This window comes from Anomaloglossus baeobatrachus, chromosome 3, assembly GCF_048569485.1.
Source record: "Anomaloglossus baeobatrachus isolate aAnoBae1 chromosome 3, aAnoBae1.hap1, whole genome shotgun sequence".
Lineage (NCBI taxonomy): Eukaryota > Metazoa > Chordata > Amphibia > Anura > Aromobatidae > Anomaloglossus > Anomaloglossus baeobatrachus.
Genome location: NC_134355.1, coordinates 618,875,947 through 618,897,374, shown reverse-complemented (window position 1 = coordinate 618,897,374; position 21,428 = coordinate 618,875,947). Strand labels below are relative to the sequence as shown.

General features: G+C 44.7%; 1 protein-coding gene across 1 annotated transcript in view; it reads right to left on the bottom strand.

The window, feature by feature from the left end:
- The window catches only part of ASAP2 (ArfGAP with SH3 domain, ankyrin repeat and PH domain 2), a 297,496-nt gene that overhangs the window by 130,014 nt on the left and 146,054 nt on the right, over positions 1–21,428 (bottom strand). Inside the window, exons 4-6 of the mRNA XM_075341565.1 lie at positions 7,892–7,966; positions 5,174–5,223; positions 1,959–2,088 (exon numbers count right to left, since the gene is read on the bottom strand). Coding sequence (XP_075197680.1) covers positions 1,959–2,088; positions 5,174–5,223; positions 7,892–7,966 — 255 coding nt within the window. The remainder of the gene's footprint in view (positions 1–1,958; positions 2,089–5,173; positions 5,224–7,891; positions 7,967–21,428) is intronic.

Genomic DNA, 21,428 nt, shown 5'->3' with positions numbered 1-21,428 from the left:
CAACTTTGAGGACTTCCTCCCCCTCACTAGTTACGAGTACTGAGCACCCGAGCATGGTAGTGCCCGCTCATCACTAGTTACGAGTACTGAGCACCCGAGCATGGTAGTGCCCGCTCATCACTAGTTACGAGTACCGAGCACCCAAGCATGGTAGTGCCTGCTCATCACTAGTTACGAGAACCGAGCACCCAAGCATGGTAGTGCCCGCTCATCACTAGTTACGAGTACCGAGCACCCAAGCATGGTAGTGCCTGCTCATCACTAGTTACGAGAACCGAGCACCCAAGCATGGTAGTGCCTGCTCATCACTAGTTACGAGTACCGAGCACCCAAGCATGGTAGTGCCCGCTCATCACTAGTTACGAGTACCGAGCACCCAAGCATGGTAGTGCCCGCTCATCACTAGTTACGAGTACCGAGCACCCAAGCATGGTAGTGCCTGCTCATCACTAGTTACGAGAACCGAGCACCCGAGCATGGTAGTGCCCGCTCATCACTAGTTACGAGAACCGAGCACCCAAGCATGGTAGTGCCCGCTCATCACTAGTTACGAGTACCGAGCACCCAAGCATGGTAGTGCCCGCTCATCACTAGTTACGAGTACCGAGCACCCAAGCATGGTAGTGCCTGCTCATCACTAGTTACGAGAACCGAGCACCCAAGCATGGTAGTGCCCGCTCATCACTAGTTACGAGTACCGAGCACCCAAGCATGGTAGTGCCCGCTCATCACTAGTTACAAGTACAGGGCACCTGAGCATGGGAGTGCCCGCTCATCACTAGTTCCGAGTACCTGAGCATGGTAGTTCCCACTCATAACTAGTTTCGAGTATAAAGCACCCGAGGATGGTAGTGCTCACTCATCACTAGCCACAAAATTCCTGGATATTGGGGACTTAGGCCCTAAACCACCAGATACCAGGGACTGCAGCATGAAAGAGGGTTGTCCACTACATGACAACATTTGCATCATTTATTCAGTGTCCTATCGAAAATAGAAACAATGCATACTTATCTCCTGCACAAGAAACGCTCCACAGATTTTGGCACTGTGTGTTACATGATGATGTTGTGTCATGGGACCGCTGCAGCTAATCAGCAGTCACTGATTGGCTGCTTCTCATCAATACTCCCTCAGAGAAGCTGCTCACTGTCGCAAAATAGTAAAAACTGCAGCCGATCAATGACTGCCGATGGGCTGTAGGTGACCCACTAGGAACAACAGCGCTTACACAGCGAGTATAAGCACCTCTGGTTTTAATAATAATAATAATAATAATAATAATAATAATCTTTATTTCTATAGCGCCAACATATTCCGCAGCGCTTTACAATTCAGAAGGATCATATACAAGCAAGTAACAGTTATAGAAAATACAATATTTAGAGGGGACAAAAAAGGCAACACTGCGCGTGAGACCTTACAATCTACAATGAGATGGGGAGGGTGGGGGGCAAGGTACAAGTGATTATTTACAATGACAATCCAGCCATCTCAAGGAAATGGGGGATAGATAATGGCTGCCTTGACCAATAGGCCAGAGCCTTGAGATGCATTTGGGTCCCATGGAGTTTGCACTGGAGTTCTGTCGTGAGAAGTTGTAGAGGGACTATGTGAATTTAGTTCGGCTAGAGAGTGTCATAGGCCGCCCTAAAGAGATGCGTTTTTAGGGTGCGTCTGAAGCCGAGTAAGTTGTGATTTATCCTAACTTCTTGAGGTAGAGCGTTCCAAAGGGTTGGTGCAGCTCGGGAAAAGTCTTGGATCCAGGAGTGGGAGGTTCGAATAAAGTGGCATTTAAGAAGGGGTTGCCCCAATAATGGACAATCCCTTTAAACTACTGGGCACCAATCCTATAGTAATCGGGTGAAAAAAAAAAAGGAACCAGATGATTGCTTTTTTGCTAAAGAAAGTGATGAGCGGTCATGGCGATTTCTTGAATGGCTTTCTCGTCATTTTACCTCGCACATCTGCAGCTGGAAGAATCTTCGCTCTTTCTCCATCTCCTCGGCTATTTCGGCTCCGCTGATCTCGGTGCGGATCATCCCGTGTAACTTTGCATGCTCCTTTTTTTCTTTTTCTATTTTAGTCCTAGTAAAAAAAAAAAATAATAAAAATAAAAATAAAAAAGGAGAAGCGACTTAAAAGAAGCAACAAATCACAGAAGACGACTTTGACGTGGCCTCATCTCCGGCATTGTGGTCTACAGGAGAGCATGAAAGTACAAGTATGTATTATATATACACAATCTGCAAGGAGTTTGTATGTTCTCCCCGTGTTTGTGTGGGTTTTCTCCGGGTTCTCTAGTTTCCTCCCACACTCCAAAAACATACAGTTAGGGACCTTAGATTGTGAGCCCCAATGGGGACAGTGTTACCAATGTATGTAAAGTGCTATGGAATTAATAGCGCTATATAAATGAATAAATATATATATATATATATATATATATATATATATATATATATATATATATGTAAAAAAAATATGTAAAATATTAATAAATCTCCAGGAACCCACTAGAGGATTATAGGATTTTACATGCAATTAATTGTGAATGTTGGATTTGCATTATTTGTCATTTTCTTTTATGCTCAGTAATAACAGTTTGCAAATTCTTTGTCCTGTCCTATTCCATCCTTATTACCTCTTTTATGCATTAAGGCACAAAATTCTAAAAGCACGAAAACCAAATATAGCAGATGATGGTATTAAAGGGTTAGCGGCCACTTTCTGACCCATTATGTGCGTCTAGTGAGCTGTGACGTTAACTGGTCCGTAGTGAATTAAAATAGGGGGTCACATGTCGGTCATGTGGATTTTTTTTTATCCGAAAAAAAAAATATTGGCTGGCTGCGGTGATGGACGCCTGTACATGTAAAATGCAATTAAATACCCTGCTGCCTTAATACCAAGAAAAAAAAGCCACATGGACCTAGATTTCTAAGATAGAGGATGTGACCAGGGCTTGTGAAAGGGCTGTCAGTTCTCACTCACACCCCCCCCCCCACTCCAGCTGCCGTGAGATTTTTTTTTTCAATAAATACATACAAGCATTTTAAAATTTTTCAGCCTCTGACGTATCCAAGACTTCAATCAGGGGAGAGACAAGAAAGACCTGAAAGTTGTACAATGTATGCAAGAACATACAAAATGCCCAAGAATCCGACAATCAGAAGTGGTCAATTATTTTCTATCAAAAATCTCCTACCATGCCCTACTATTTTGATTTTTTTTCTAGTGCCTGTCTGATGACGATTTGTTTGTTTGAGGATCCCAGCATGCACTTAGATTCTCAAAGTGTCATCAGGTGACAGTGTGTGGCAGTGACTACAGCCTCTGCCCCCTCCCTGAAATGAAGAGTCATCATGACACTGGTTTCAGGGGCTGGTCTGTCCCTCTGTGTCCCTGCCTGTTCTGTACCTGCTGTCATTGCCTGTGTATCGTGCTATCTGAATAGCGCTCGTTCTGTTATTTGCTCAGCTTTGTACTGATCAGCCGGTAACAGAGTGGTGTCTATAGCCAACATGGAGGAGACTAGCGCCACCCCCGCTGGTGACGTTACTGGTTTCCAGAATGCCGGCTATAAACACTGCTCTGTTACCTGCTGATCATTACAGATCTGAGCAGATAACCGAGAGAGCTGTGGCTGTGCACTGTGCAGATCGCACAATGCACAGCGCAGGGAGGGACAGCAGACAGAGCAGGGACAGCTGGGGCAGAGCTGGGAAGGACAGACACAGCAGGCACAGAGCAGGGAGGAACAGCAGGCACAGAGTAGGGACAGCTGGGGCACAGCTGGGAAGGACAGACACAGCAGGCACAGAGTAGGGAGGAACAGCAGGCACAGAGCAGGGAGGAACAGCAGGCACCGAGCAGGGAGGAACAGCAGGCACCGAGCAGGGACAGCTGGGGCACAGCTGGGAAGGATAGACACAGCAGGCACAGAGCAGGAAGGAACAGCAGGCACAGAGCAGGGAGGAACAGCAGGCACAGAGCAGGGACAGCTGGGGCAGAGCTGGGAAGGACAGACACAGCAGGCACAGAGTAGGGACAGCTGGGGCAGAGCTGGGAAGGATAGACACAGCAGGCACAGAGCAGGAAGGAACAGCAGGCACCGAGTAGGGACAGCTGGGGCAGAGCTGGGAAGGATAGACACAGCAGGCACAGAGCAGGAAGGAACAGCAGGCACCGAGTAGAGACAGCTGGGGCAGAGCTGGGAAGGATAGACACAGCAGGCACAGAGCAGGGAGGAACAGCAGGCACAGAGTAGGGACAGCTGGGGCAGAGCTGGGAAGGACAGACACAGCAGGCACAGAGCAGCAGGCACTGAGTAGAGACAGCTGGGGCAGAGCTGGGAAGGACAGACACAGAGACACAGCAGGCACAGAGCAGGGAGGAACAGCAGGCACAGAGTAGGGACAGCTGGGGCAGAGCTGGGAAGGACAGACACAGCAGGCACAGAGCAGCAGGCACTGAGTAGAGACAGCTGGGGCAGAGCTGGGAAGGACAGACACAGAGACACAGCAGGCACAGAGCAGGAAGGAACAGCAGGCACCGAGTAGGGACAGCTGGGGCAGAGCTGGGAAGGATAGACACAGCAGGCACAGAGCAGGAAGGAACAGCAGGCACCGAGTAGAGACAGCTGGGGCAGAGCTGGGAAGGATAGACACAGCAGGCACAGAGCAGGAAGGAACAGCAGGCACCGAGTAGGGACAGCTGGGGCAGAGCTGGGAAGGACAGACACAGCAGGCACAGAGCAGGGAGGGACAGACCAGACCCTGAAAGAAATGTCATGATGACGCTTAGTTTCAGGGACGGTTGTGGTCACTGCCACAGACTCTGCTCCTGATGACGCTTTGTTTGAAGGTCCCAGCATGCACTGGTATTCTCAAACGAATCATCAGCAGACAGGAAGAAAAAAAAAATAAAAAACAGACTAGCAGTTAGATACTGTAGTTAGACATTGGTAGGGCATTTTTAATACAAGCATATTAAAAAGCAGCTTAGATTATAGCATGAAATTGATAGGGATTTAAATGGAATTTGCATTTGCCTTCGGACCTCCCCTTTAACCTAGTGCCAAAGTGTAGATTTAATCACTTGACACAGACGACAACACAGAGATAAATGGAGAAGATCAATGTGCGTTCTCCTAGTTTAGTTAATGACTTACACTTTTGTTTCGTAGTCTTTCCAGGCTTTATCGAAAGGCTTCTTCAAGTCCTGCAACACAACATGATAGAGCCGAGTCATAAAGAGTCAAAAGGTGTAATCCACATACACAGCTATACGTTACATCCGGGGAGTAATCTGAAATTGGAGGTCTCGCTGATTGGGAAGGAAGAAAATCCAGGATTTAGCCAAGGATTCCAATAAATCCTAAGGACTTGAAGACTAGACGATGGGTAAATCCTCCAAAGTCAGTCCTAAAAATAATCCTATATCCTCTGCATTAAGGATTATTACTTCAAGAGTTAGAACTATTGAGTTTATTATTTAATCCCTCCTAAATATTAATATACTGCTAAACAGACACCCTCCCTCTCTACTGCCAAATTGCTGGTAAAGAGATATTAAAATGCAATAAATAATATTTCTCCACCGCTTATTTTACTTCTACTTAGAAAAGGGTTATTCCAAAATAAAGTGAAGTCTTTCCTATTAAAATATGTTATAATTTGTTGATGGCCTGGACCCCTGGAATACAGACTGGAGAGGTGAGCATGCCGGATCTCCACTCCATTCATTGTCTATGGGACAGTGGAGCTGTTATGTCCCTCAGTTCCATAGACAATGAATGGGGCCGCAGGCACACATTTGCACTTCTGTACCATTCAGAACTGGGCAGCAAAGCCAAAATCTCGGGAATTGCAGAGCCCTGTTCAATGGATAGCTGGGGGTCCCAGTACTATCCTCTGAACTAGGGATAACTTAATTTATGGGGTTAGACAATATACTCCATTTTATTATATTAAAACCAAAACCAAGCGTTGGACAAGTAACCTATTTTGGGTTTTCAGGACAAAGCAACGGGTTTTTGTTTGTTTAAATATTCCGCCAGATCCGTTTTTCCCCCATAGACTTTCATTAGTGCCGCATTGTGCCTGATGGCCTTGCGTTTCATCCGTTTTTTTGCCGGATCCGGCAAAATGTATTTGTCCGGCGGCCAGGTGAAACGTTGAAGTGAACGTTTTTGCATCCGGCAAAAAAAATGGATCGCACCAGATCCGGCGCCGTACGGCATGTTTTGTAATGGAAGCCTATGGACGCCGGATCCAGCGTAATGCGGCAAAAAAAATGGATCCGGCCGCCGGATCCGGTTTTTTTGAACTGAGCATGCTCAGAATCACACCAGAACTGTCAAAAAACTGAAGGAACTGATGGAAAAAACTGATGCAACTGATCCGTTTTTTCGCTGGATCCGTCGCATTAGTTTTTTTGCCGGATCGTGCCTGAGGCCAAAAAACTGATGTGTTAAAGCAGCCTGAGCCCTAAGACCTGGCTGTGTTCATAACCATTGTAGCAGGAGCCTAGCTGCCCATACATGGAGGTTTGTAGTCCAAATAGTGGCATTTTGCCCAGATACGGGTGTTTTTAACCTAGATAGTGGCATTTAAGTTAGGTTCCCGGATTACAGAGATTACCTTGCCGTTGGTTTCCGGGCTTACATGCATTGGCCAATACATAAACTAAATAACTCTTTTGCAGTAATGCAGTGCCATATTTACCCTTGTACAGTTTTGGCTTTTTCAGTGTGCGACTGTATGCATTTACATCACATATTCCGACAGCTAAATAGGAAAGGGTTCTTTACAGTTAGAGCAGTCAGACTGTGGAATGCCGACCACAAGAGGTAGTAATGGCAGATACTATAACAGCTTTATATCAGGGCTGGATGATTTTCTCAGTACACAACATTGTCGGTTATAAATGACAAGTGTAGAACTGGTGGAGGAAGGTTGAACTAGATGGACCTAGGTATTTTTTTTCAACCTAAGTAACTATGCAACTATCACAGCGATATACTATCAGTGTCTGTGGAAAGAAAACACCTTTCACATATTTATTAGAGTTAATGGGAACCTGTCATCTAGAACATGCAGTCCTATCTATAGGCCATTGAGGAGATTGTGCCAAGCAGATCGATTTTTACCATTTTATTTTTTGATTTAAGGTTATGCAGTGGTCTTTTATACATGCAACGTTGAGGAAAAAAAAAAAAAAAAAAAAAAAGATATGCAGGACCCTGACCAAGTGGCTAATTTAGTAGCACGTGTCAAAAACCAGAGCCCGTGGACCCCCTACTACCCGTGGCACACCAGACGTAATGGAGTTTCCTACTAAAACAGAAAAGGCGCTGGGAATGCCACAGTAGTAGTTGGCTCGCAGGACTCTGGACCCGTGGAGTACAGATGTGGCCACTGGTCCTAAATCATGCAAAGGCCCCTCATACACATCAGACTAACATCAGTCCAACCCTCCTATATCGGTGGGCTCGCCCGACAATCTAAGGTGTATGGTGGCTTCCCACCTCTCTGCTAACGTATGATGTGGGGGGTAGATAAGGACTTGGCATGTCCGGTTTTGGACTGACGATTGTTTCGTTCTCGGTGTTAAAAGCCACCACCAGAGAACTCTCAGCGAGAACAAAGACGTGCCACTGATTTGGACCACCCAATTTAAAGGGAACCTTTTAGCAGACCCCAAACTATCATATATGTAAAGTCTGAAATAATCATTGCATTCCTACTATAGTCTTAGAAGTCAATGCTTCAGATTTATAGAAATCAAATCAGCAATTTTTCTGAAAATGATCTGCAAGTTCTGTACTACAAATTCAGACTCCACTGACCTGATAAGAACACAAGAAGAAGAAAAAGAATGGACTTACCCCTTTAACACCTTTCAAATCTCCTTTCAGTAAACTATCCAGTGGGAATGTAATGATATTGTTCATATTCTGAACCTACAAAGCAAAATAAGACAGAACTGTGAATGTGATCCGTAAGGTGCAGGTAACAATGGATCATAGGTCCTTGTATAGACCCAGGCTCATATGGATGAGCCCGTGTAAAGGGGAGTCAGAAGGAATAGCTGCCGTCTGTACGAGCGCTTGGCTGCAGGTACTGGAAGCGTTTCAACACCATACTGATATCATTTATGATAAATATTTAATGAAGACATAAAAGGGAGAAAGCAAAAAAAAGTATAGAAAAAAAATCTTCATTTTTAAAGAGGATCGCTCATTTGACATTGTGCGAATACAATACATTTTTTTATATGCCTTTCTATAACTAAGCTTTTTTTCTATATAAGTAACAAGAGCCTGTAAAAGCATGTCTACACCAAGGTCAGCAGCTGATATCATGAAACAAGGGAACAGAATGAAAATGTTGACAATGATGACTGCCTGTATCTGAGTAAGTTTGGATCTGTTCCTAGTGTGCTAAGTGATAAGGACTTTGCGAGCTATGGCTGGAGAGGAAGTCCCAAAAAATGGATAAACGTCAGACTTTTTGCGTATTCTTTTAATATAGCCAATGACATACTTAGGAATTTTACCAAGAGATTAACCCATTACTGTTCTATAAAAAAGGGTTGTAAAATAAAGCATGTCACGTGCACCTTCACTGAGAAGGAATTTATACCAGATACATTGTGTGGTGTGAATTTCTCCGCCAGCTCTCAGTGACCTTCAATTCGAGATTACAGCAGACATTCACTGTTAAGGAAATTTCTCAAAAACTATGGAATTTCTCCTTAACAACAAACATAAATAATATTTTTCTTAACCTGGTCTAAATGCAGTTGTTCTCCTGAATTGGAGTGGCTTTTCTGTTTGTTCTGCGCCTCTCCAGTCCCAAGATATGGCCCTTTATCTTGTTAGACAAGTGGGCGTGTTCATCAATTCCTCCCTGTGTGAGCCACACCCAGTTGATAGACTAGATTAACACACAAATAAGAGAAGGCCATATTTCAGGAACGGAGAGGCACAGGAACAAAAGAAAAACAAAGCCAGATTCAGGAGAACGGCGGCATTTGAACGAGGTGAACAATTATAGGTTTATACAAGTGACAGGATTTCTCTACGTCAAAAACCATTTTCATAACCACTACAGTATATAAACAATCTAAACATAAAAGGGCCACATAAAAAATGTGTTAAGGCAACAACTCAAATAACAAACCAAGGCAGAAGAGTCTTTATATTTGCCCAGTGACAGAGACACCCATACACGTCACAATTATAAATGTATAAAAATTGTATTTATAATGCTGTAGGGTATATCAAACATGTAACAAAGACATACATAGAGAGGACCAAGGGGAAAAGGTGCTAGAGGGGAGACACCCCACGTGTCCCGGAGGCAAATAAAGGAGAACAAGTCTCCAAGGAATCTGATAGACTTTCCTAGGTGAACATAATCACCAAGTGGATAATGAGCCCGGGAGGTAAAGTATAGCCTAGTAAACCAAAGTAGTTTCAAGTGTGGCCCAGGGGGGGAAAAAACCACTTACCAGGGAAAGAAATCAACCAGACAGGGGACAGATGACCCCGACGAAGCACATCTAGCGAAACACGTGTTGGGACGCTGGTCCCCACGTGCTACCCCGGCCTTCTGGTTGATTTCTTTCCCTGGTAAGTGTTTTTTCCCCCCCTGGGCCACACTTGAAACCACTTTGGTTTACTAGGCTATACTTTACCTCCCGGGGTCATTATCCACTTGGTGATTATGTTCACCTAGGAAAGTCTATCAGATTCCTTGGAGACTTGTTCTCCTTTATTTGCCTCCGGGACACGTGGGGTGTCTCCCCTCTAGCACCTTTTCCCCTTGGTCCTCTCTATGTATGTCTTTGTTACATGTTTGATATACCCTACAGCATTATAAATAAAATGTTTCATACATTTATAATTGTGACGTGTATGGGTGTCTCGGTCACTGGGCAAATATAAAGACTCTTCTGCCTTGGTTTATTAGTATATAAACAATGTTGGATACACACTAGGAATAAATCGCTTTATAAGCAGTTTAATTGTAATGATATATTATAGCTATGAGGATCACTGTAGCACAGAGAAAGAAGAATTAAAATTACTAATACATGCTAATCTAATACTATTTTTAGTAAGTCCACTTTAAATCTGTAAGATGCAAAGAACAGTAAACTATAAAATGCAAAAAACGATGCCCCAGCTGATAGATATCGTGTAAGTCCGAACGTATACTAATCCTGCCCACAGGTAGAGGTCTGAGATTGATTTCCTTCACAGGGTATTCACCTTAATCACTACTATAATAGAATACTATACTGAGTAATATAATAAGTTCTCCTGATAAGGCTGCTTTCACACTACGTTTTTTTGGGGGTTTTTTTTAACATGCGTCCTGGACGTTTTATTAACGCAAAAACGGATCCCGTGCAAATGCGTTTTCATTTCAATGCATTTGCAATGGACTCGCGTCAACATGCGTTCACCTGCGTTTGCGTGCGTTATAGTGAGGATCCAGTGAGTTGCAGTTTTTTAACATTTTTCAAAAACGCTACTTGTAGCATTTTTGAGCTGCGTCCAAATACTGCAAATTGCTGGATCCTGACTATACTGCACACAAACGCATGTGAACGCTGGCATGCTGATAGAGAGGATCCTGCTTGCTCTACTGAGCATGCCCAGAAACCAACCTCGGGTGATCAGTCCCTCTCTCCCCCATCCCTCTCTCTCTCTCTCTCTCCCCCGCCTGAGTGCTGCGGACACTCGTAACCAAGATAAATATCGGGTAACCAAGCAAAGCGCTTCTCTTAGTTACCCGATGTTTATGTTGGTTATGTGTGCAGGGAGCAGGGAGCAGGCAGCCCGGTTCCTAGCACCTGCAGATGGTCATAACCAAGGTAAATATCGGGTATCCAAGCAAGTTACCCGATGTTTACCTTGGTTACGAACCTCCGCAGCTGTCAGAAGCCAGCTCCCAGTCTATCACGTTCAGTTCCACTGACTCCCGATCACATGACTCCAATGCCCGCCGATAAACTTAAAGTGACAGGATCCTGCAAAATAACACATGCGTTTGCATGCGTTTGTTTGCTGTAAAAGCAGGATCCGCTTTTACAGCAAAAAAACATTCATGACGCATGTTAAAAAAACGTAGTGTGAAAGTAGCCTAATCTATCCTCATGTGCAGGATATTGCAGCAGCTTAGGTATCCATGGTTACAACCATAAGCAACTAACTTTCCATATAGGAGTGGTCAAAACCATGCATAACTAAGCTGCTGCAATGAGGTAAGAGACATAGCTAATCAGGAGAACTATACTACATTTCTAATTGGAGGTATTTACTAATATTATTACACCTACTACATATTGGGATAGGATCTTGGAGATGGGAATACCCCTTTACAGGAGTTGTCTCACTAACAAATCTCATTTTAATCAATCGATCTTGGAATAATGATAAGTTGCACAATTGAATGTGGTTATTTTTTTTTTTCCAATGCTGAGAATCTTATATACAGTATGTGTCTCTGCTATGCGCTGTGTAATGGCCGTGTCTGACCGTACAGGGACAAGGTCTGATCATCCCACATCTCCAAGGCAGGGAGGACGAAGAAAAAAAAAAAAAAAAAAAAAAAAGTACAGACATTTCAACACTAGGTCACAAATAATTCTAAGGTAAAATATTATTTTAAAATACAGGCAGGAACATTTTTTACCTCAGAAAAAGAATCGGCTGTGATCCCATGCTGTAATGTCTGTAAGCGTTTTTTACTACCTCTCCGGCCCAGGAGATGTGGTGTGACCAGACCATGTCCCTGTACGGTCAGACACAGCTATTACACAGTACACAGCAGGGACACATATATAAGATTATCTCAGCACAGGAACAATTTATTTTAAACACATCCAATTGTGGAAATTATTATTATTCCAAGATCTTAAGATATTGATTAAAATTAGATTTAAAATTAAACTTTGTTAGTGCGAAAATCACTTTAAAGGGAACCTGTCAGGTGCAATATGCACCCAGAACCACGAGCAGTTCTGGGTGTATATTGCTAATCCCTGCCTAACCGTCCCTGTATACACTAGCATAGATAAAGGGATCTTTATAAAACATATTTCTAAAGATTCTTCATAATATGCTAATGAGGGCAGGGACTAGTTGCAAGGGCGTTAGTTCCCTTGGCTAGTCGTCCCCCTTAGCATGGTAAAACGCCCACAGGGGCATGTTAACATGCTAATGAGAATGCGCGGCATCAGAGACATGGTCGGGCTCACCTCTGCTGCACCGCTGGTTTTTGGCTCAGTGCGCACAATCAGAACATCCTAAAGGCCACTTTACACACAGAGATAAATCTTTGGCAGATCTGTGGTTGCAGTTAAATTGTGGACAATCAGTGCCAGGTTTGTGGCTGTGTACAAATGGAACAATATGTCCATGATTTCACTGCAACCACAGATCTGCCAAAGATTTATCTTTGTGTGTGACAGGGCCTTTAGACTTCCAGTCATGGACACTACACCAGTTTGAAGCCGGGATGCATACACCCAGCTTTATAGTACACGACTGGAAGTCCGGGACTTTTGATCATGTGCTCGGAGCAAAAATCCAGCGTCTGTTGCGTTGGCAGCAGAAAGCGGTGAGATCAACCATACCTCTGACGTGGTGCATTCATTAGCATGTTAGCACACCCATAGAAACGTGCTTACATGCCAAGGGGGCCGACTAGCCAAGGGAAGGAATGCAGTTTCGACTAGTCTCTGGCCTTGTTAGCATATCACTTTTTCTAAAGTTCTCCTTATCTATGCTAGTGTATACAGGGACAGGTAGGCAGGGATTAGCAATATACACCCTCAACTGCTCGTGGTTCTGGGTGCATATTGCACCTGACAGGTTCCCTTTAACACTGAATATAATGTCCATAGTGTCCTTTTATAAGGTAAGACCTGACTTTCTGTGATCTAGTGTTTTGTTTTTTTCAGGATTGCTTGTCTTTTGAGTGAGGGTATGGATCGAACACTGAGAATAGAGGCCGTTAGGATTGGCACATCTTATACCGTGTATTTTTTGTAATCATACTATGTATATATTATACGCCTGCTCCTCCTCTGTCTCCCTTCCTTTTATATTGACATTTGTTTTTTTATTCTATTGGATCAATGGGTGCTGTCATGTGACCATAGGCGGTTGACGTCACGGGTATAATACCGGTTGCTTGGATGGTTTCCTGGAATATGCGGCTCTCTTTTGATTAGGTCCCTGAGTTTTAATACTCATTGTGATTTTTTTGCACGAGCCCCGACACCTTAGGCTATGTGCGCACGTTGCGTAGTGTCCACACGGAAAATTCTGCAGCGATTTGACAGTGCATGTGCGTTTCAAAACGCATATATTGTGACTGCTGAATTGATGCAGAATTCATGTGCTCTTGATGCTTTTTCTCCTTATAGACAAAGCGCACAAAATAAGTGACATGTTGCTTTTTTGAACACAGCGATTCGGCAACAAATTGCAGAATGCAAATCGCTGCGTTCTAAAACGCAACGTGCGGATGGAATTTGCACAAGTCAGATAGACTTTGCTGGGGACGCTGAACGCATGCGTTTACGCTGCCGTGCAAAGCGCTTCATAAACGCATGGAAATATACATCGTGCGCACATAGCCTTAGGGGCCCTTTGCGTGAGCCGCGGGACGCAGGTAGGAGATGTTCCTCGCTCCTGCGGCTTCACACACAGCGATGTGTGCTGCCGCAGGAACGAGGAACAATATCGTAACATCGGTCATTTCCAAATCATGGAAATGACCGACACTACACCGATGATACGATTATGAAGCTTTTGCGCTCGTTAATCGTATCAAAAAGGCTTTACACACTACGATATCGACAGCGAGGCCAGATGTGCGGCACTTTCAATTCGACCCCACCGACATCGCACCTGCGATGTCGTAGTGTGCAAAGTGCCCCTTATTCTGCGGATCAGTGCAGCCGCACCCCCACTAATCAACGAGTTTTAAGTTCAATCCACTTTTGTAATCAATAAGAGATATAATATGTAATGTGAAAACCTTTGATTGAGTTCATTGAATACATGTCATCAACCACCTGTAGCTTGTATAGGAAAAAAAAGCAGTAAGGAAGTGGGTAACGTGTGATCGCTGTGGGATATCGGTCAGGAGTATAACCCCCACTCATTGCCACTGAAGCTGAAAGCATACTGTAACATAAAGCCTTTATGATGTGTATGTAGGGAGAAAATACAATCAACATTATCTGATATCTCATAGAAACATGAGAGGATGTAAAAGGGGTTAAACATGACCACAGAATCCTGTTGAGACCCAAACACAGAGGGGGCATTGGCTTGCCTGATGTGAGACTATCCCTTGGTAGGACACCTTACCAGAATTGTAGATTGGTGCTCAGAGCAGTCCTTCTCCCCCATACCGTTAAATAAACTGTCGTGGCTACTCTCTGAGGTTCCAGTGCTGTTGAAGGCACACCCGACCATTGGCCCAACAAAAACATATTGTGACACGGCCTCGGTTCGTGTGGGATTGATCCCCTCCCATTCTAGAATGACCCCTATCGTGAGCCATCCTTCTTTCGAGCCAGGTAAAACGGACCCCATATTTCAAATCTGGGTGCATAATGGGTTAGATCGGGTGGAGGACTTTGGAGACGATGCGATTTGGCCCTCAGCATCCATGTTGGCTGCTAGACAGACCCCAGCTCTGCTTGGACAGTGGAGATGTTTGTATTGCGCACATTTTTTCAGTAAGCTTCCGCCTAGGACTCGCTTTTTGCTCCCCAAGACACAGTTTGAACTCCTGTGTGGGGGGAGTGGGCCCTGTGCGTCATTCACTTTCGGTAAACTACGCGATGTTGTCCTCCCTCCCTGATCAGCGTCCTCCTTTCATCCTACAATGGGAACGGGACCTTGGTTATTGCCTTGTCTCCTGACCAGAAGGAGCGGGTGTTTTCACTAGCACACAGCTCATCCATTAGCTCTAGGTTCCAGTAGGCCAGCTACAAATTGCTCTCTAGATGGTACAGGGTGCCAACCAAGGTGCACGCCATATTTCCGTCGGCGGACCCACTTGCTGGATGTGTAGTAGAGAGGAGGGCACATTGCTTCATGTGTTTTGGGAGTGCGAGGCGATCCGGCCGTTCTGGTCGGGAGTATCCGATATTATTCAGAAGGTGTCCGGAACTACTGAGGAATTGGGACCGGCGGCCTTCCTGCTTCATCACTGTTGGACCCCTTTAAAAACCTACAGATCCTCACTGAGGAAGTTCCTTATAATGGCTGCTAGGTCATGCATTCTTGAGAGATGGAAAAGTCAAGCGCCACCTACTGTCGCACAGTGGATTGCCAGATCCAATGCACTCATGCACATGGAGGACCAGACCTCTTCTGTGCATGACTCCTACACAAAATTCTGGGCCACTTGGAGAGAGTGGATGGACTTCCAACAAACAGTGGAGTACCGACACCTGGTGGGGGATTGCGCAGGGTCCAATGGTGGGTCGTCATTGTAGGTCTGGAGTGGCGCTTGGCTTGGGTTCGGAGAGACAGTGTGTTGCCTTGCCTTGTTTACCCTACCTCCCTCCCCCCCACCTCCCTTTCTCCTATACCCCCTGTTCCTCGGTCTTTTCTTCTTCCTTTTTCCTTCTCTTCTGATCTGCTTTAGGCTATCACGTCTGATAGTCTGTTTAAATTCTAGTTGCCTTTCTATTAGGTCTATTGTTTACCTTGTTTTTATTTCAATATTTTCAATATTTGGAATCTTAAGGCCGCTTTACACGCTGCGATATCGTGACCGATATCGCTAGCGTGGATACCCACCCCCATCGGTTGTGCGATATGGGCAAATCACTGCCTGTGGCACACAACATCGCCCAGACCCGTCATACTACTTACCTGCCCTGCGACGTCGCTGTGACCGGTGAAACGCCTCCTTTCTAAGGGGGCGGTTCGCTCAGCGTCACAGCGACGTCACAGCTGCGTCACTGAACCGCCGCCCAATAGAAGCGGAGGGGCGGAGATGAGCGGGACGAACCTCCTTTCTCCCGCATTGCGGGCGGGAGGCAGGTAAGGAGAGGTTCTTCGTTCCTGCGGTGTCACAAGTACCGATGTGTGCTGCCGCAGGAACGAGGAACAACTTCGTTACTGCTGCAGCAACGATTTTTGAGAATGGACCCCCATGTCACCGATGAGCGACCGGATGTGCGTCACAAATTCCGTGACCCCAACGAGATCGCTTTAGCGATGTCGCAGCGTGTAAAGCGGCCTTTACACTCATCTTGATGTAGTTGGGCCGTTAGGCCCTTGGATTGTTTATTACGTTTATATTGATTCCAACTAATCTAAATAAAGAATTGGAAAAAAAACAAAACCATGACCACAGACAGCAGTGTCCAGAGCACGTGTCCCAATATTGTCTGTACACCTCTGACTATGTATAACTCCCTGCTAACTAGAAATAAATAACGTATCAGGCCTGTAGTGTGGCTGAAGGCATCGGTGGCTGTAGGCAAAGCCCTTGCCGCCTGGTGATAATTGTGCCTCTGTGTGGCTTGTCGGAGCTTGGACGTAAAGCTTCTCAGGCTACTGAATATTTAATCACACTGGGGAGATCTCATATGAAATTCAATATTAATAAATGGAGTGTTCGGCGGCTCATTAGATCTCTACGTGGCCGAGCCTTAGGGTATGTGCACACAGTCATTTTGCTGAGTTTTTGGAGTGGAAACTTTGAGGATATGGGAGCGTTTCTGCTCATTTTCTGCTCCACTCTTAGGCTAAGTGCGCACGCTGCATTTTTTGCCACGTTTTTGCGCGTCTTTTGGGTGCAGTTTTGGTCTCAAAACTGTATGAATTTCCTTCCCCAGCAAAGTTTATGAGTTTTATTTTGGCTGTCCACACATTGAAGTTTTTTTTACTGCCTTTTTGTGGTGACCACAAAGATGCAGTATGTCAATTCTTCTTGTGTTTTTCACCCATAAATCCATTGGACTAAAATGCAGCAAAAAAAAAAACGCAGCAAAAATGCACAAAAACGCATTTTTTTTGTGCGTTTTTCCTGTGGGTGCGTTTTTATATATTTTTTTGGGGGCCAAAAACGCTGCATCTTTGTGGTCAGAAAAAAACGCAGCGTGCGCACATAGCCTTAGATGTGCAGTTGCTATGGCTTGCTGCATTAATCACCAGGATCGGAGTGTTCTCTAATCCTATTCTTCATCGCTGCGTGTTGGATGTGGGTTATAGCCATCAGCAAAGTGAACTAATACGATCGATTGTAGAAGAGTTTGTGCCATGGCTCAGTTTCGGGACTCGATCCGGTGACCTTTTGCTGCGTGGTCGATCTCTTTCCCTGTAGAGCCATAGCCTAGCGTATGGCAAGAAACCAGAACTGTAGACGACGTCAGATCATGGGAAGTGAGCCTCTCTGAAGAGGAGACACATATACATACCCGGCATCAGAAAAGCTCGATGCTGAAGGGTAGAAAGCCGCAAGCTCACACGGCTTAGTATTGTGCTGCCGATAACGATGGCTGTTGTAAATCATGTTATCACACCCACAGGGGCACGATAACATGCTTAGTGGGTCGAATAGTTGGGGAACTAACACCCCTGTGACTAGTCACAGGCCTAATTAGCATCTCATATACGGTCTGCACAAATATTTTTTATAAAAATCTGTTTACGTATGCCACTTCATGAAGGGACTGTTAGGCAGGGAATATAGATTCACATTGCTACTCATGTGGTTCTGGAGGCACAGAGGACCTGATTCCCTTTAAAGAGAGAAGGAAGAGGAGAAAGAAGAAGGGCAGAGAAAGAGAGTGAGAAGTAGAAGGGTTATATGGGGCAATAAAGGAGGGGGGGGGTTATGTACAATGGTCTTAACAGCCATATAGAAGAGATATTGTCTCATTATGGATTGTTTGGAATCCCTGAACATAATCCAGCCCTGCCAGACTTTATAGTAGATTTTAGAGGTTGATTTATGAGCTGACATTCTCTCCATCCTGCATAAGAAGTCCATCTCATTTATTCAATCGTGCATAGAAGGAGGTGTCTTGGTGCGCCATTTTTTAGGAATAACTATATCATTTCTGTCAAACCGTGCTTTAACACGCCTCCTTTAACAGATTTAAAATAGCCTGGTATGATTGAAGGTAGGAACTTCTCCTGACACATTGTTATACATCTTAAAAACTCTATATTTTCAACAGTTGTTTAATTGGAGAGAAACCCCAACAAATATGATACCTATTGCCCTGAGCTGACTGGCATCGTCAGCATAGGTGGGATATGGAGGTATCTTTGGTTTTTACAGTGTAGTCAGGTGTTCTCACTTGCTTACTTTGTCCTATCACATCCCAAGTGGAGCTATTTATATTCTTTTATCAGCCGTCTTTGCAGGCTATTTTCTAACATAGATGGATGTTTGGAGTCCCAGCTCTTGAGATAAGGATATTCTTGTGGAATGATCTTGATTTCTTTTCCCTTTAGTTTGTGAATTTCCCTTCCTAGCATTCTTCCCATTTTTTACGTTTTGGATTTGGGTGGTTTTCACGTATTTTGTAAGTCTTTTGGGTTTCTTCCATTTTCCTCCCCTTTCCCTGTGTGACTGTGTGAACACATTTTTAACCCTGTGTATACTTCCTTTATGGTTAATGTTTGATGTTATACTTAATAGTTCAGGGTACACTTGGGTACACTCCAGGTCAGTCGATGTCGAGTGGGGGTGCCATTGCGTTATTTTAGGGTTCACAAGCAGGGATAAATCAGTCGGATTTAGGGTACTCATAGACTGAATAGGGACCTGTGGTTAACATCTCCCCTGGTTCGTTTGTTACCTTGTGAGTGAAAAGACTCAAGTCATACCAGTCAGATTACTGTGGTGCACTACTACTAGGTCATGGAATATATAAGGGTTTAAAGTAGATGCAGAGGAGCAAAGAATGAAATTGGATGGGGTAACTGGGATTGAACAGTGACGACACTAGATAAATATATAGGTGGCTCTATACATCTATGGCTAAGATCATTTCCGCTTATCTTTTCCATTTGTCCTTTTTAGAATAGACAAAAAGGAACAGGTACATGGAATTAGCGTCATATGCATGCCTAATAGAAGCAAAGGTGTCTCAATGACTTATATGGGGTCTATCTGCTTTCCGCTGGTTGATTATATTTCGAATTAAAGTCTACGTCCCGTAAGCAGAACTTTTTCATCTGTTCTAAAGACAAAACAACCAATGGAGAGCAGATGGACCCCATACAAGTGAATGGGGCCTGCTTCTGCCATTGGGCACAAGAAAGCAAAGGGCGATCAATCCATTTATCGGTTCCTTGTTTAATGCTAGAAAAAAAACAAGATGTGTCAGAAGTGGACTTTTCGGGTTTCCAGTTAATAGGAACTCCAATAGACATCAACTAAAAAAAAAAAAAATGCATAAAGCATGCAGACAGCCTTTGTGGCCACACTTGTCAGAAACGCTGCACATCTTTTCCAGATTTGCAGACGGAGCACATGGAGTGTATTATAGTGAGGACATGCGGGTGAGATTTTACCAAATGTCATTCTTAGGCTGCTTTCACACATCCGTTTTTTGCCACCTGGCAAAAAAACTGATGCAACGGATCCAGCAAAAAAAAAAAAAAAAAAAAAAACGGATCCTTTGCATCAGTTTTTCCCATGCGGTCCTTCCGTTTTTTGACGGATCCGTGGTGCTACTGAGCATGCGCAGTTCAAAAAAACAGATTAGTCGTGGGATTCCATCATATGCCGGATGATGACAGATCTGGCGCCCATAGGCTTTCATTGTAAGGCTGCTTTGACACATCCGGTTTTTGCAGTGCGGCTCAATCCGGCTCAAAAACAGATGCAACAGATGCGGCGAAAAAACTGGATCCGTTGCATAAGTTTTTCCATGTGGCCTGTCCGTTTTTTGACGGATGTGGCTTGATACTGAGCATGCACAGTGCAAAAAACCGCAGCCGGATGCGTTTTTTGCTGCAGGACGCCGCATCCGGCGTCCATAGACTTGCATTGTAAATCGCGCCGGATCCAGCGCGATGCGGTTTTTTTGCCGCACAAAAAAACCTGCCAGGCAACGTTCCATCCGGCCGCCGCATGGGCTAAATATGCCGCATCCGGCAAAAACCAGTCGCAACGCAAGGCCATGCGCAACAATACGGCGCTAATGCAAGTCTATGCGAAAAAAACGCAACCGGCAGGAAAAAAAAACGGTTGCGTTTTTTCTGCAAAGCGCCGTATTGTGCCGCTCAGCAAAAACGGGATGTGTGAAAGCAGCCTAACTCACGCCGCACGATCCGGCGCCATACGGTTTTTCACCGGAGACAAACAAGGCTGGAAGCAGCGTTCCATCCGGCCGCCGGATCAGCTATTTACCCCCTACCCGGCAAAGGCCGGATGCAACGCAAGGCCATGCGGCACAATCCGATACTAATACAAGTCTATGGGGAAAAGAACGGATCCGGCGGCAAGACACGCCGGATCCGTTCTTTCCGTTTTTTACTGGAGTGTGCCGCACGATAATAAACGGATGTGTGACAGCAGGCTTATACTGTAAAAGCTAAACTTGACCGTCTATATAGTAAATCTGCATTACGTCAAAATGTTAGTGTAGATTTTTACTCTTCACCATGCACAGAGTGGATTCTGTAACAAATCTGAATCAAAATCCGAAACTAAATCAATGTGATTAAGATCCACAGCAGATAATATATACGTGTTCAGAAGGCAAATCTGATTACCACAATCTTTATTATTTCCCAGGTACAGCGCCGTATATTGGTGGGGACAGGTACTGCAGCTCCGCAAATAGGACTGTGCAATGAATGGGGACGCAGCGCTCGCTGAAATATCACCGTCAGCTGTGTGCCGATGGTGCAGGGAGTCAGGCTCCTACCAATCTGATATTAATGGCTCATCATAGTTTTCATATGGCAACATTTTGATTAGTTTCTGATGAAGGGTCCAGGCTTGCCATAACCAGTGCAACAGGTTACATTAGAAGCACAAAACCTAAATTGTCCCGTTTATTACACTTCCTACTGAATTCTAGATGCTGCGGCTTTGACAACACAGTGAAAAAAATGTTAGCAAAAAGACGACAATATTTCGAGAGCGCGTCTGTCGGTTGTAACCACCGCAGGCATTTATCTGCTCCAAGGAAGCAATAAGCAGTAAATGACTTTTCCTTCCACGTCTACGGTAGAATAAATATTCCATTTACATGAAAAAGCAACAGCTTACTGAGAAATGACTCCGAGCGGCACACGACTGGTGCCGGCAATGCAAATAGCCACCGAATGTGTGATAGGCAACACTACACAACGCTAATAAAGTGTCCACAAAACAAAAAGTGCGGCTACATGTTAGGAGCCATGG